Source organism: Condylura cristata, unplaced genomic scaffold (assembly GCF_000260355.1).
Source record: "Condylura cristata isolate star-nosed mole 26May11 unplaced genomic scaffold, ConCri1.0 scaffold00011, whole genome shotgun sequence".
Taxonomy (NCBI): Eukaryota; Metazoa; Chordata; class Mammalia; order Eulipotyphla; family Talpidae; genus Condylura; species Condylura cristata.
This window is the reverse complement of record NW_004567112.1, coordinates 21574762-21591276: the sequence shown is the minus strand read 5'-3', so window position 1 is coordinate 21591276 and position 16515 is coordinate 21574762. Positions and strand designations below refer to the sequence as shown.

Genomic DNA, 16515 nt, shown 5'->3' with positions numbered 1-16515 from the left:
TTTGGTATTTTGTTATTGCAACCCAAGCCGAGATCAACAAATTTTCTTTATTTATGTATTTACTTCTTAAAGATATGTAGATTTTCTTCACTGAACACTCTTCAGAGAGTTAAATACTAGAAGAAAATCAGAACCCTTCTCAAATGGCACAGCTAAGATTGTCAATATCTACTAAGTAGGCTGTGATCCCAAAATGAGATGGTGCAAGGGGGTAGTCCATCTTGGGGTGATTTTTATTTTTTGTGGAATGCAGGTGCCCGAGGAAAAAGGACGTTAACAAGGGCGAATAGGTAAGAAAAAAGTTTTATTGAGTCTGGGTTAGAGTGTTAACCCAAAACCAATAAACCACCTACCCTTTGGTCTCAGTTTTAATTATCAATAACCTGGATGGACGAGACACTACTTGGGTTTCCTAGGTTAACACAATGCCTGTCCTGTCCACAGAGGGCCCAGGACGGTGCCAATGGAATGTGGCTGGGTATATTCTGCAAAATACAAAAAGAACGAGCGCCTCGGTAGTCAGCAGGATCCAAAATTCCAGGCGAACTTAATTGAGCTCATTGAACTTGGCCTGAAGGTTGGGCCATGTTTAGACTATATGAGGCTCTCTAGAAGCAAAACACTTAAAACTAGCAAGCACCAAACAGACTTTGGGATAAGTTGATGCTGGTGTCAGGGAGGTAAATAAAAGACAATTTTGAAGTAGGCTCCGATTTACTTTTACTTTGAACTCAAGTGTCCCACATGCAATTCCTTCTTGTCCAAAGATAGAAATTGGTTCCAATGACTTTTTCACTTAATTTGGCTGTGACCATATATGGTGTGAGGGCTGCATTACATCAGGCACCAGGCTTCTTGGGACTTTGACCCAGCAGAGAGGATGCTTCCCCAGAGTGTTGACAAAGCTCTCAAAGCCAAAGGCCTTCCTGTCCCGGGGCTGCTTCAGCCCTCCGAGAAGAGCACTCAGCACGGTCCTGCCCCGTGCAAGCCCACGTAGGCAGTTTGTCTTTCACCCCAGCTGGCCAGGAGTGAGATTCCATTTCTCTTTTTAGAAAAAAAGACAGTGACAAAATGAGGCTGTTTGAACAATCTGACCTACTCCAGAGATGGCAAATCCCCACCTCCCCTGTGGCTGCTTGCTGGAACTGTGAGAGAGGGAAGCTGGGCTCCCTGCCATGGGGGCGAGAGCAGGGCAGGAGAGCCAGGCTGCCAACAGGATGAGAGCTTTTGGGAAAATAGGGTTCCCCTCTGGCCCTTGGGTCTCCCAGACCCCAACTCAGCCCCTATGGAGATGCTTGGCTACAGGCCAAGCCCACAGTCACCTGCCTGCCCTGCCCACCTGGGCTCACCTACCCTGGTGGAAGGTACAGCTTTGGCGATGACTACAGGTAAGAGGTTACTGTGGGTTCCGAAGAGTTGGCTATTAGCTGGCCACTCGTGGGCAACTGTGACCTATTTGCTGTCTGCAAATCACAGCAGAACATTCCTTGATGGCCTAGACTACAGCCTGTATCGCCAGGCAGGCCTGGGGACCTACGCTGCTGGTGACCTGATGATGCAATTATCTCTATGGTGGTCTCGGATAACCCTGTCTGTGATAATATCAAATATTTTGCCATTGCAGATGGCTCTTGCTGTATGGTCACGAGGTCCCCTCCCCTGCCCCTCATAAAACTGCCTCCCGTTCCCATCCCACCCTCTGGACCTGTTCCTCATACCATTGTCGCATGACCAGCTTTTACTAGTCTGTGCGCTTTCAATAACTGGCACAAGAAGTTCTGCTGGAGCAGCAGAGTCCAGCCTTGCACGCCTGCCCCCGGACTGCCGGGCCCTCACTGCCTTCCAAGCGGCAACAGCGCTCCTGTCACAACAGGTTATCTTTGCATTCAGATAAAATCCAGCAGGTAATATGTGACCTAAAGTTTCTTGAAATTTGGCTGACTAATTTTATAATAAAATTACAGATAAGACTTGTATCTCAGCAACTTATCAGAATTCCTTTTTACCTAAAAGAACATTCTTAGTGACAGCCGAGAAAACATGTTGATCACGGAGAAGCTCACCTTCTTGTAAGGCTTACACTCTTTTTTTTTTTTTTCCATTTATATAAATTTGCTTTCTCTTCTCAGGTGTAGTCTCCACAGCATTTCCACTGCTATTTCACCCATGCACCATCACCATAGTTAAGGCTTATACTCTTATGAACTCCTGAGGGTAACGCCTGACAGTGATCTAATACAACAAGAGCTCAAGGAAACTTGCTACATAACTGTATTTAATGGAGATTTTTATTCACTCATGCTTTTTGAGTTATCTGTTGAAGATCTACTAGAAAACCAAAAGGAACCCCAGGTCATCCTTTGGGCCTAGTCACCGATGATGGACGAGGCTGTGCTGCTACACTGGCCCTAATAACCAGCACTCGCTCTCAGCCTGGACAGAGCCGAGCGTATCCTACTCTTAGGATACCCAAGAAGGAAGCATGTGCACCACAGCCAGTGCAGGACATTTAGTGGACAGTGACCTCTGAGTCCCTGTGTCTGATGGGGACTTCAGGAGGCCAGGCACGGGCACAGCTGGGCCAGCATGGACCCGGATGGGGGGCAGAAAGGGTGAGTGGTGAGCTCAGTGTACATGGCCGCAGAGGTCCCACCTCTGAGCCTGGGCAGAGAAAACGTGGTCTCTGACTCGGTTTCATTTCAGAGCCACTGCGGTGTTCTGTCCTCAGAAGCAGAAGCCAGAAGACCTGGGGAGTGGAGGGGTGGGAGCAGGAAGGGCATGCTGGAACTCCCAGCTCCCGATGAGTGCTGAGGGCGCCTTCCTGGAAGGCAGGCACAGGAAGGCGCCCACCCCAGGAACACATCTTTGTCCCAAGTTTTGAGCAGCAGTTTCCTTAAGATGGACAGCTCCATTCCATGGAGGTAAAAACACTGCTTATAGGTTGTTTCAAAGAAAACAGGATCTATTCCTCTCATCAAAATGATAAAATGGAAGGGAAGGAGGAAAGATCAAGAAAACCACTGAGGGAGAAAGAATTAAGCAAAATGATCACTGCAAGGTAAATCCTGAGGGGATTTGCTTTTGTAGAGCAGACTGAGGGGCAATTTAAACCCCACTGTCCGGCCATTCTAGTTGCCTGCTCCTGGGTTGCTGGGTTGGGGTCTGGCCACAGCCACCCGACAGAGTTGCTGGAACTCTTGCCACCCACCTCCAGCAAACAAATGGAATAAACAGAGTGCACCCTTCTTCCGAATATTACATTCTAAAGAATTCTTAATGAACAAGCTCAAACATTCTCCCCACTTATTCAAAGTCAAATGGATTCCCTCTTTCAAAACATTTCACAGACACTTCCCACCCAGAACACCCTAGGCCTGTCCGATAGCCTGGCACACACCAGTGTTGTCCCAGGCCTTGCTGGCCTCATCCCAGCTTCTTCCTAACGCTGGTCTTGCAGACCTTTCCCAGAGTTGGCCCAAAGTATAATTCAGCACCTAGTTGGTTGCTTTTTCCAGCTAGACAAATCGAAACTAAAAGACTCAAGAGCTGGTGCCACTCACCAGCCCGCCAGCCCGTGGGCCATGCCTACCTGGGGCTTGTCGGAAGGCAGGTTGGGATGCACACTTCTGTAGCCCTTGGCAGCGAGTGAAGAGGGCTGGGCGTTCCCATTGGCATCGGCGTTGGGAAGAAGCCTCCACTCATCTGAGATGAGAAAAGTAAAAAGAAACCCTTCACTCACAGGGAACGCTCCCTCTGATTTCTCTGGCGGAAGGCGGGGGTAGAAAGAATGCAAGAGAACCATACCTGCTTCGGAATTCTCTGACTCCAGAACTAGGTGTGGCACAGAAAGGGTGAAAACAAGAAGTGGGAAAACAGAAATGGTTACATTTGCAGGAACCCAGCAGCACTGCACAGAAAGACAAAAATCCAGCACCCCACGGCAGGACACAAAACACCCTCAGTCACCGTGGCCTAATTACCATAGGAACCCACTCTAAGCCATGATGTGCTCACAGGCACTGACCTTTGGAAACACAAGGCTCACATTCACAGCAATGAAGAAACAATTGTTCCGCAACATTCTGATTTTACAGGCAGAAGGCAACAGGCTTCTCCACTGTCCAGTTCCTACTCACGAGTGTTCCTTCCCTCTTTGAGCCTGGCATGGGCTCAGAGGGATGACTCCTTACTAGCAGCTGGGGTAATTAACAGGCCCAGGAGAGCGAGTCACAGATAAGCACTTTTTCTGTGGCTGTTGGTGCTGGGTTGGGGGGAGGACATGACTTAAGCCCAGAAGTATCTGCTGTGATAAGGACTTTTTTCCTTTCTGCCTACTTTTCTTCTTTCCACTAAACAAGCCACTCAGACATTTCAAAATTTCACTCTCATCACACTATGCGGTAGCCTTTCTCCCTCTCGTCAGCTACTACCCAGCTCTCCTAGCCACGGCCTGATGCATCTCAGAGCCCCTCAGCCCCTCCCGGCGGGCCCCACCCAGTCACAGGAGGCTGTGCATGCCAGTGCTAACAACTCCGCGGGAAGGAAGCCAGACCGCACTGTCTCTGGGGTCTGTGCACATTAAAGGTCTCAGTTTCTCTGTCTGAAAAATGGGAATAAGGAGAGGCCTGCTTCCTAAGTGCTGTTCTAAGAATTAGATAATAGAAGGCATGAGAAACGCTTGGCACCTGGTTGCCAGAGCTCAAAAAGTATTTGCTACTTATCTTCTGCATCATCTCTTGTCTCTAGTCTCTATTCTCCACCTAGCCTGTGGGCCAGCAAACTTTTTAAAAGACAGTGGTCAGTATTTCCAGCTTTGCAGGTCATGTGTTCTCAGCAGCAACTATTCAACTCTGTGGCTATTGCACAAAAGCAGTCGTGGACAACAGATGAGTGTTACAGCGCTCCAAGAAACCTTTACTTATGGACAGTGAAATCTGAATTTCATGTAATTTTCACATGACATGCAATAGTGTTTTTGAAAAAATTTTTTCAATGATCTAAAAATCTAAAATCCATTCTGAGCTCATGGCTGCACAAAAGCAGGTGTGCATCAGATTTGACCATGGCCCATAGCTTGCCCCACCCCGATCTAGTTGACCCCATAACTTCTTCCTTCTCCCTAGACTCCTGCTTGTGCCTTACTTTACGGAAAGGTAAAGAGGGGGCGAATATTGCAGCTCTCACAGCCCAAGCCACTATCTCACTGTGTCCTCAGGGATGAGAAACGAGCTTTCCAGATGTCAAGTGGAGATTGACAAACATTTATTGAATACCTTTCTAAGTGCCAGGCTTTATTAGTCACTTTTCTCCTATTTAAAATTTAATTTAGTGTCCACAACCAGTCTGTGAGGTAAGTAATGACTCTACTTCATGGACAAGGGAACAGAGAAACAGATTTGCCCAGGAAATGACAAAGCAGTCAGCCCAGGCTTCCAGAACCAAGTGCAGAGCTCTGTCAGCATCCACAGCCACCAAACCCTCCATCATCTGCTGCTCTGTGGCGAGGTGGGGGTGGGAGTCAAAGACATTCTATGTTGGCGCAGAAAAAGGCAAGGCTGGGGTGAAGGTTTTGAGTGATATGCACCCCTGTATAGTCGTAGTTAGCTGCACTGAAATACAGAGTGCATGCTAAAACGCTGCTGCATGGACCAGTTTTGGAGTCAGCAGAGAAGAAGACAGGGAAGTTGCATTTCCACCATGTGATGCGAAGGCTGCTGGTCTACAGCCCTCACTTTGACAACACCCTTACACTGTTCCCATCCTTACGGAAATCTGGGCCCATTTTTGCTTAATTTCCCCTCCCAAGACAGAGTTTTTCTAACATCAATTATCACCTCTTGGCTGAGAAGACTTTGAAATGTGCCTTTAAATACATATTACCTGAGATCACCTGGGGTGGTGTGATGTGGGGGAGGCAGCCTGGAAAGCTGGGTCCTAGACAGGTTTAACAGTGCTGAAGAAACCCAGACTTCGATAAGAAGTATAATTTACTTTGTCTATTTTTATCTGTTCTTCATATATAGTCTTTTCCTGGTGGCCATTCTGTTAATACATCTTTTATATTATTATATGTTCATCTGTTCTGAGTTGCTTTGATGACCAGTTCTTCTTGGGTTAAATTTCATTGAGTCACAACTGATGTGTTTTGGTAGAATATTCAAGAGTTACATGAAGAGTTGCTCTAAAGATTTGGGTGTTCCAAGTTTTATTTGTATTTATTTTTTTATTCATGTTGTATGGTAAAGACCCCCCCACCACCACCAAAATAAAAATAAAATAAAATAAAATAAAGCACTGCCTTTACCCTCTGGCTTCTGGGAGTTAACTTCTAAGCTCTTGGAATGACCTTTGAGAGAACATCTCTTTGTCATATTTAGGGTAAGGGTTTGATGCTAGCAAGATCTCAGCCTCCTAATGGACTGGGGAGCGAGATGAGACACTTGGATTGTGGGAAATACCTATGTAGTGAAACCCCAATAAAAGCTCTGGATGAACTTTCTGGTTCGTAGTACTGTGAGCACATTGTCAGGCCTCAGTGCCGGAAACTAAGGAGGCCTGACTCCTCTTGACTGACTTCACCCTCCTCTCCTCCTCTTGACTGACTTCACCTCTCCTCCTCTTGACTGACTTCACCCTGAATTCTCGTCCTGTAATAAACTGTAAGTACACTAGGTTCCAATGAGTTCCGTAAGTCCTAGCAAATTATCTAACTTGAGGGTGGTTTGGGGAGTCCCTTGAAGTTTTGCTGATGTAGAAATGAGGGTGTTATCTTGTGGGGATTTGTCCCTCCAAGTTCTCATGTGGTCCTAATGCTCACATATGGCACATACAGAGAATGGAGTTAATGCAGGTAGGGTGTGTCTTTAATGATTCATTCTTAATTTTCTCAGGGTATCCTTTTGTTACTGCCATTTCTAGAGAGCAAACATGAGGAAATGAATTGATTATAGGTACAACAACCTCATGTCCAAAGCTAACTTTACAGCTGAGAATCAGGCAGGTGAGACTAAAGCCAACTGGCACAGAATTAACAAAACTTAAGGACTTGGCTTATGATTCAGAACACAGGGGTTAATGGTCTTCTGGCTGTACCAGACAGGAATTTTGGTGTCACACCCTAGCCAGTTCAGGCTCTCTGTCTTCTGTTTCATAAAAACACTTTGACTTGGAGAGACAATTATATCAGAAGAAGGAATATGGTAATAAGGCTTCACCCAGAGGCAGGGAGTCAGCACTAAGACTAAGTTCTTAGCTCGCTCCAGATCTAACAGCAAGGTCTAAATTGTAGCTTAGGAGGCTGGTCAGTGATCCAGAATCAAAGTACCCCTTCAGAACCGAAGACTGGAAACTGGTTAAAATGAGTAACTCTGAGGGCTGCCTCCTACTCCACTTCCTAGAGCATCTCCATCCTTTCAGGATTCATTTGTACAGGTGGTTTCAAAATTCACACCGTGGGCTCCCAATTTCCAAATGCCTATTAGAAATTTCTTCCTGAAAGGAAGTCAACAGTCTTTTCAACTCCCTTTAGAAACCCACCACCTCGAGTGCCACAAATATTGCCCCAGCTAACCAGGGAAGGCACTTCCTGGCCTGCATGGAGTCTACCTCTCCGTGGTCCATAAATACAGTGCATTGCACCATGTCATTTCACTCTTCCAAATGCACTTCTCTCTTGGCCCTGGCTCTCCATTCCCACTGCTGCCACACTCGGTCCAGGCTCCTATGGCCTAATGGGCCCCAGTGCTATAGTAATTAGGTGGTTCTCTATCATTAAAGAACATCTATGTTGCACCTGGCTGTGCTAAATCCCGCTGAATCCCATTAAGTCTATTAGAACCACATTTTACAGATGAGGGAACCAAGCTCTCTAAAGTGGTACACTTTCTGTGCACATCACAGAACCAGTAAGGGGCAGAGCTGCGCCTCGGTGGAAGACTGAGAACCAGGCCACCTCTCAGGGGAGGAGGGAAGAGGAAATAGGGGACACTTCTGCAACATGGGAATGACGGGCCACGTAAGGAAAGCCATCGAGGCGCAGGTGCTGGGCAGAAATACAAGACTGGAGCTTCCGATCCAGGCGAAGGACCAGCAGCTGCACAGAGGAAGAGGCGAAGCCAGAAAGCACGGCAAGCAGGACCAGCAGCTGCACAGAGGAAGAGGCGAAGCCAGAAAGCACGGCAAACAGGCGCTGGCCCTGGTGAAAGGGTGGGAGCTGGACCCTGACATTGGCTATCCGTGGAGCACTGGAGCAGGACACAGGTCAAGCCTCAGCAGACACTGACTGGCTCCCCCTTGAGTCGTGAGTCCAGCTGAGGCCCATGGGGGCTCCTAGGCCCCTGGTCAGGCTGGAGACTGGTGTGAACCAACAAGCTGCCCAGGTGGAGGGAGTAGGTAGAGAAGAGGGGGCCTGGGGAACCTGAGGACAGAGGTGAGAAGCTCAGCAGCACCCTGGTCATGAGCAGCAGTGTTAGCAGGGCAGAACTCTGGCCCCCAGGGGCTCGTCTCTAGAGCTACATTCTCTCCTACCCTCACCACCTGTGTTAATTCCTCCCGGACTTCCTGAAGCTTTATCAGCGGGACTACTTACCACCATCACTCAAACCCAGCAGTTCCTTTTCACCCAAACTACCGTCTGTGCAATCTTGAAGCAGTCCCCATGAATGGGCGTAAGCTCACTCCCAACCTCCCCCCAGTCACAGAGCACTTTGGAATTAGAGCAGCCTGGAAACCATCTTGCCCAAGTCCCGCATACTTCACATGGTCTTCAAAGTTGTCTCTTAGCCATGGTCTGAAAACAGTCCCTGCTGGGGCCCCAACTTGTGCTTCTGTTGCAACAAATTGCCCTCTGTGTTGACCTAATTCACTCAGAATTAGCCTATCTCCCTGTTCCCCCAATGCTCTTCACAACTGCTAGTGTCTCACTTAGCACCTGGCACACAGATAACATGGAATGAACGCCTGTTCATATGGAGTCAATGAACATGGCTTACCAGGAGAAAAATACCTAGTGAAATTAATATATTCTAAGGTATAATGACCGATCGCTATCTCTGATCTCTGCAGACTATATACATTTGAAACAAGATCTTTTTTCACCCAAATTATCTCTTAGAAATTCATAAGACATAGGGTTATTTGGGGACCAAGGAGAGCTTCCTAAAGTACTCGATCCCACACGTACTGCAGGGCAAGCCTACAGTGGGGAATGCTACTTGCATTTTGCTAGTGCCACACTGTAACCACTAGAGGGTGCTGAAGGCCCCCTTTCCTCCACTCCTGTTCACTCCCATTTAGCATCAGGACAAGGGACCTGGTAAGTCATTTCAGGGGCTGCTGTGCTTCAGGTAAGATCTTTTTTGTTCTTTAAGTCATCCCTTAGGATTCTGTCTTTTACAAACAACCTCCATCTTGGGAGTTAGAGCTTCTCAGTGAGGCCTCAGGATTAAGCTGGTTTTAGGAAGAGATGATTTTGCAGCATTCTCTTTTCTTTCCTAGTGCTAGTGATGACAAACTGCAGTGGAACAAGAGTGAGGTGGGTGTGGACTCAGGAATGAAGAGCCGAGGAGCTACTTCCAACTTGCAGTTCTGAGGCTACAAAGGCCTTCCCTGAGCTTCTGAGGGTCACTCTTACCAGAAAGGGGCTTTCCCAGAGCTGGGCCTGGCTCACACAAGGGCATCCGCCGGGCACCTGTTACAGGTGGCAGGACAGGAAGACATGAGTTTCCAGGATGCTGAGCACTGACATCTCCACCGCATAGAATTCCACCTTACCCTATGACATTACATCTCCTCACATTGCCTCCAAAAGGGTTTGTGGGCCCTCTCTCTTTCCTCTTACCAACTCATTTCCTCCCTGATTCCCTTCAAGGAGGGAAAAATCCTCTCCCCTGGTGCAGCAGCTCTTTTATGTAGCCCTCAGAATGTCCGTGCAACCTGGGAACTTGTCAGAAACACAAAGCCTCAGACCACAGCTCAGACCTCTATGTGGGAATCAAATTCTGACCCCATGGTCTGGGACACAGTGGCCCTTTTACTCCAGGAGCTTCTGACACAATGAGAGAAACAGCTACTGCTTTGCGAGGGGCGAGGTCACCGCCCAGGACAACCGCCCGTGGAACCTCCAAAGGCGAGAACACCTGGGCCACGGAGAGGCCTCTCCCGAGATTCAAAGACTCATGGTCACAACCTGCTGGCAGCAGCTAACATCGAGCAGCTCACCCACGCCACCGGGCACGGTCCAGACCCTGCAAAATTCGCCCTCATGGTAATGCTACCAGCCCTCTGCGGTGGGGACCCGCAGCTGGTAGCTCATCCTCACCGCACAGCCAATTGGTGGCGGCGGAAGGGCGTGAGGCGGCTGTACGGGCCCCACTGCTTGAGGGCTGGGGCCAGGCTTCCCTGAGCCGTGGCCCACGATGAGAAGGTGGGCTTCAGCTGCTCTCCTTCGTGTCCCGGGCTCATCTGCAACAGCTATCCTGACCCTGCTCTCCCGCTGCCGAGCAGCCCCCCAGGCCAGAGTCCTGCCCCACTGTGCTTTCCTGGGAGCTGGGTGAGCCACCTGCACTTGACTGCCTCCTTCTTTGCTTCCCCCGTCCAAGCCCTGCCCAGAGGTTCCCAGCCTCTAGCCCCTCTCACCTCTCACTCCCAGTGTCCCTGAGCCATCTCTGCCTACACAGCCTGCAGAGACCCTCTGAGTCAGTAATGGGGTCTCTGCTCATCTGTTCAAACACTGAAATCAGTGGCAGTGCCGCTGTGTCTGTGCGGGTACAAGTGTGTGTCTGCCCGTTCAGGACACTAACCAGCAACTGCCCCAGGGCCCCTGGGTTAATCAGGAGGCAGCTAATGAACTTACAACTATCTGAGCAAAAGCACTGGAGTTTCCTGCTCTTCTGCCATGACCCTGAATGCCTCCCCAGCTGCAGGTAGGGTACCTGGTTTGCTTTCGTGCTGCGGAGTTTCTTGAGGGCTCACAGGACTACTGCTTGGGATTTCCCGGTAGGAGGGCGAGGCCCGCAGGGTCACGGCTCCCTTGCCAGTGCAGATTTTTGTAGGATCCATGTCTGAAAAGAAAAAAATCCAAAAGGGAAAGCTGAATTCGAGGTTCCTGAAGGACTAAAGCAATAGTCAGCCAGCAACTTGCTACAGCTGAGGAATGACATGACTCTGGCAATAGTCTGGTGGTCAATGAAAATTTGCAGATTTGCAGGTACTGCAGAGACAACGCCGCCTCCAGGGCTTACTGCACTCATGAGGTTAGGGGCAATGGAAGCGCAGTGAGCTCGGAGTCGAATGATGTGTTACAGGATCAGCTGAAAACATTTCAGAGTGAAGGCAGGTTGATTCCACTCATTAAATGAAGTTTAGGTTGGAGAGCATACTTCTGGCCAATTAGTAAGGCAGAGTTTAAGACAGAGTTCACGAAAGAGTTCTCAAGCTCCCAGACCAGTCTTCTCAGACAGGAGTGAGGTGGCAGTGTGGGGTTGGGGAGCTCTGCTCCTCGCACGCAGCTCTCCAACAGAAGAGGACGGGAAAAGCTTGCATGAGCCAGTCAAGACCCTGAATGATGAGCCGGGATATGCTGCCTAGGGGGAAAGATCATGGGTGACAGCCTTGCATTCCAACCTTAATGAAGAGAATTCACACCAAAGAAAACGACTAGAATGCTACATCCTGCAATGAAAAGGGTTTTCAGCACCTCAACTGAGCCTTCACATGGTCCTGACCTCTCTTACAGTTCACAACGGCCTAATAACAGACCCAGGTCATCTTTCAGAATTCTACTGCGAAGGATTTCAAAATAGTCTTCAAAGATCTGATGCCCATTCTCCAGGAAAACCGGTATGGGGGTGTTGGGGGACTCTCAGATGCTCCACTCAGAAGGCACTTGCGCTGCATGATTCTTTCTGTGCAGCTGAGCCGAGCCGAATCCCATGGTTCGGTATTTTAATTGCTCACAGTACAGCCTGGATCTCTGACCTAAAATTGTCGAGTCTGGGATTATGTGAGAGCACCAGGCAGGACCGGGATTCAGATGTCCGACTCATGCCAGTTCCTGGGTCAGGACAGAGGCGAGCAAACCCTCCTCTCCTTGCTCTTCCTTTCCCTCCGCAAGCTCCTTCAGACCACTCTGGGAGAATTGTCAGTGTTCGGAGAACACATCTGCCCCATCCGCATCTCTTCCACTGGAAGGGGCTCGCACAAACACAAAATGCGACAGAGCACCCCGGGGCCTTGGGGAGCATTTTTCTTATTCATCTGTATCAAGGGGAGAAGTGACTGACATCACAGAGCTATTGGGAAACGATATGTGGTCTTTTCAGTGGGTGAGGGGCACACTGACAGACCCAGCCCTCCACAGGTTTCCGATGCAGGTCTGCCCCACTCCTGAGAGCACCCCTGGAAAGAGAGCCACCTGGTCTCTCCATCCTGCTTTGTATCCAAGGACGTGATGAGCTGTAGCCGACACTGGGATGGCACTCCTCCCAGGAGGAGTCACAGCTGAGGTGACGGCAGGGCGGGCCCTGGGAATTGCACAGGGAACATCTAAGGCAAGACTAGGTTTAGGATCTAAGACAGTGCTTCAAGTTCAATCCAATTCAGAGGTTCCTTTGTGCAAGCCCATCAATTCTCGGGGAGACCAGAGTTGTAAATAAAGTACTGGGAGAGGGTAAGAAACCCATGTGGCTCAAACCCGTCAGAGCCACATTCAGCCTCTGGGCTGACCTGGGGGGGGAGGGCACGGCTTCGGCCCCCAGTGCCCCACGCTTGCGGTGCACAGGAAAGACATACACACGTTCTCACACAGACAGGCAGAGAGGAGGCTGGCTGAGGAAGTGGGGGGCAAGGGCTCCTAGACATGCAAGGGTTAAGCCTCCTAGTCTTTGTTAGAAGCAAAGACAAAAGGAAACCATGCATGATCTCTAGCAATCAGAAAAAGAACCCAACCCAAGGAGAGATACCTGGAGGGAGTACTAGGCCTGAGGAGTTTTTCAGTGTCTTCACAGGAATTATTTTAACAGCAGAAATAGAGCGTGCACGTAAAGGGTCGGCAGTTGCTGAAAACACAAAAGGGTAAATGGAACACCCAGAAAACATTTGGGAAACACTCAGGCAGTTGAGGAACTGGGGAGGACAATAGCAGGAAGTCACCCACATGACAAGAACAACACGAAGAGCAGCAGATGCTGTGGTTAAACACCCTGCTTTCTCTCCCAGAGCTCCGTGCCAGCACGGCACAGCTCCCTCCCACCGTCGCCAAATGCAGTAGGTCAGCGGGTCTGCGCCTCCTGCCACACACACCAGGAACTTGCCAAGGCTCCGGACAAAGACAGTTACAGGGATGCAGATGGCCTGGCAAATGCAGGGGAGAGCAGTCAGGGCCCAAGGGGCCCCCGGGGGAACACTGGGGTGTCTGTATGGGCGAGGATGCCGAGGAGAAGTAGTAGGGCTCATCGGCCCCGGTGGGTGGTGGGTGGAAGGAACAAGTTTGCGAGGGGCTTGCTCTTTCACTCATCACACCTGCTTCCCCAGAATCCTAACTTGTGGGTTCCTGTGCCTGCTCTGACTATCACAGCCCTCTAGCCCCCAAGCAAATCAGAACCCCATCTGTTGGGCAGCAGATGGTCTTGCTTAAGCCCACCCTTTCCAGGGTGAGAGTTTGCCAAGTGTTTGAGTGCACACTCAAGACGTGGGCAGCACGAAGCGCAAGGGCCAGGACGCAGACCCCCAGCTGAGGGACGGGCCCACACAGGTGTGGTGCAGGCTGCTGTCCTGAGCCTTGGTGCAGGTCTCCCAGGAGCCTGCACCCCCACATTCTGGCATCTCCATGGTGGGCATATCCTCCTTCTCACAAGCCTGTTTGTGAGGCCTCCCCTTGGCCCTCTAGTGGCAGCAAACAAAGAGAGGGCAGCTCATGTGTTCCGGCGCCAACCTCAAGCACTGCGGTGCAGGGAGCCACCCACAGATGGCCCTGAGAACCACCCAGGAGGCTGGTGGGGGGGGGGGGGTTGTGACCCTTTTCAGAGAAGGCTCAGCGAACAGTTCAGAGTCATCTTGCTCTCAAGTGAAGAGGCTGTGGAGGGGCTCAGCTGTCCCGGCACCTGGTTCAGTGACCTCCCCAGGCCAGCCTGCTGACCTCCCAGGGAGAATGCACCCTCCCCAAAGAGCCCTGCAATCTCCTCTCTCCATGAAGTCACAGGGTGCGGCTGGAGGCACCCTGGCTCAGCAATGCTCAAATACTCCTTAGGCAAAGCCTCCGGCATGCCCGCAGAGCAACTTGGCAGAGATTGCCCGTGCCCAGAGAGCACAGCCGGCACCGTGAGGGTGCCAGGCGGGAGAGCAAGCAGGCAAGGAGAGGACAGCAAGGGCCACCTCCTGCCCAGATGGCGCCGCGTCCCAAACAGCCCCCAGCCTCGGCCTCCGACGCTGCCTTCTCGCTGTGGCTCTTCTTCCCACTTCCATTTCTCCTGTTTTAACGGGAAGACTGGCAGAAAAGGATCAAAATAACAACAAACACAGCAAACTCTGAAACCATTCTTCACAGCTGCGGCATTCTGGCGTGTCTGACGACAGGACTTCGCCCTTCCCTTCTGACACCAGAGAGTCTAGTTGGCTGATCACTGCTAGAACCCGGGACCCAAACTCTGAATGACTCAGGAATAAACACAGCAGAGGACCAAACTCCCTCATTTTGCAGACACCTAGAAGACAAGGACCCCCGAGAGCACTGTGAGCGTGGAATGGGATGCACCCCTCCCCCTGCGCGCCCCCACCCTCACCACACAGCAGAGGCGACGCTGCTGCTGGCCGCTTGGGCGCCACGTGGCGAGGGTCAGGAGGAGACATTTCACACCTCCACTTTGGTCCTAACATCTTTTAAGAGTGGAAATAGGAGAGGGTGTGCATGAAGCTAACGCTGCCAAGGTAACTTCTTCTGGCAGTTTCCACTCTTGCCTCCGGGTCGGGATGGTGTGAACGTGTCACCATGACCGTGAAGGCGAGACACAGGCTCAGGGAGATGCGGGCCAGTAGGCCTCGGGCGCCGGGGTGAGGCACACCTAGGCCGGTGCCTGTCTGCTCTTCACAGCGTCTGGTAAGCTAGGGGCCATCTTTACTATGTCACGTCACAGTGGGAAATGGCAGCCTCACCTCAGGAGATGCAAGGAAGAGCTGAGGGTCTCAGGAAATCAGCACGGGAAGTAGATGCGTGACTGTCCCTATGAGGCGGGAGGTCCAGGCTCGACCTGTGCTGCACCTCTAGACTCTCAGTCCTGTACCAGGCTGGGCTTCCCCTGAAGAGGCTTACCTTTGTCTTGCCCATTGCTGCCTGGTGCCAACCCATTCACCACGGCTTTAGAGGCACCAACATCACATTCTGAAAGAAAGAGAAAGAGCACGGGCAGGTGACACGTCTGGCAGACATCCACAGGGCCCCACCTGGCAGGGAGTGCTGGTGACATGCAGGTTTTCTCAGGCCCGGATGGGATGCTGTGGCACTGGGGAGAGGTCTGAGAACACTGTGCGGTTTGGACCAGAGGATGCAAAAGCTACCTGGGGACAAGGTGTTGGGGGATGTAAATCCCCTGGCTTCTTTGCTATGGCTTCCTTTCTGACATTTAAAAGAGTATTTTTAATTCCCTCAAAATGGCGCCCATCGCCTGACCAAGGCCTATCCAGACTTTCAGTACCATCTTGAAAGCCTCCGGAAGGGGGTAACAGGACGCAGACCACAGGCTCCTTGACAGCACCCTCTACACTCCGTCATCAAAGATGTGCCTCCCCCCCTGAAGTGCCTCGAGAGGCTGCACCCCCTCAATGGCCTCTGCCCCAGCTGAGGCTCCTGTGCTGTGGCCCATGGAGGACAGGGCTTCCTGGCCCCCTCCCTGTCTCCCTTTTGTCCCTCCCCACCCCAGCCCTTCGTCTGCATCCTGAGAACACTTTGTAGACCTTGAGCTGACCCAGCCTTCGCTGAGTTAAGAAGTCCCGGGCTGAAAGACCGATGAAAACAAAACGGAACAATGCAGTGTGATTTTCTGAAACTCATCTGCTTTAAATACACTGTTTTCCCTCTTCTGAAAACAAATACTGGGTTTACTCTGGGAGTCCAATCATTTATATTACCAATTCCCAGAGGGAAAATTGTATTTCAAGTCCCCAGAAAATGTACAAATGATTGCATGGAATATAGTTTTAATTCTCCATCTCAAAACCAAAGATGAGGGCCAGAGAAGACAAGGCGGCTGGCAGCAGGCCCTACCAGCCTGGGACACAGGGCTGAGCGCCTGCAGTGATCCCCAACAGCCAAAAACCAGCGAGCCGCCAGTGAAATCCTAACAGCTATGGTTTTCCATGCATCTCTTTGCTCGGACTCAAGATCTATACTAAGATGACCCTAAACAACAGCTCATCTCATCCTTAAGTCTTGGCACTAGGAGTTAGGAGCTCCTGCTTTATAGATCAGAAACTTGAGGCCTCAGAGAGGCTGCCAGGCACCCAAGATCACTCAGCTGGGCTCTT

The 16515-nt window shown here is 50.7% G+C and overlaps 1 protein-coding gene across 34 annotated transcripts in view; it reads right to left on the bottom strand.

Annotated features, from left to right (window-relative positions):
- Positions 1-16515, bottom strand: part of SORBS1 (sorbin and SH3 domain containing 1) — a 205724-nt gene that overhangs the window by 97760 nt on the left and 91449 nt on the right. For 20 of the 34 annotated variants that reach the window (XM_012723568.1, XM_012723549.1, XM_012723539.1 and 17 more), the window contains 5 exons: positions 15305-15373; positions 12960-13055; positions 10932-11060; positions 3805-3831; positions 3590-3702 (listed from right to left, as the gene is read on the bottom strand). In XM_012723568.1, the coding sequence (XP_012579022.1) occupies positions 3590-3702; positions 3805-3831; positions 10932-11060; positions 12960-13055; positions 15305-15373 (434 nt within the window). Of the gene's footprint in view, positions 1-3589; positions 3703-3804; positions 3832-10931; positions 11061-12959; positions 13056-15147; positions 15255-15304; positions 15374-16515 lie in introns of those variants that run through there. The other 14 variants (XM_012723544.1, XM_012723564.1, XM_012723565.1 and 11 more) reach the window with 4 other exon arrangements.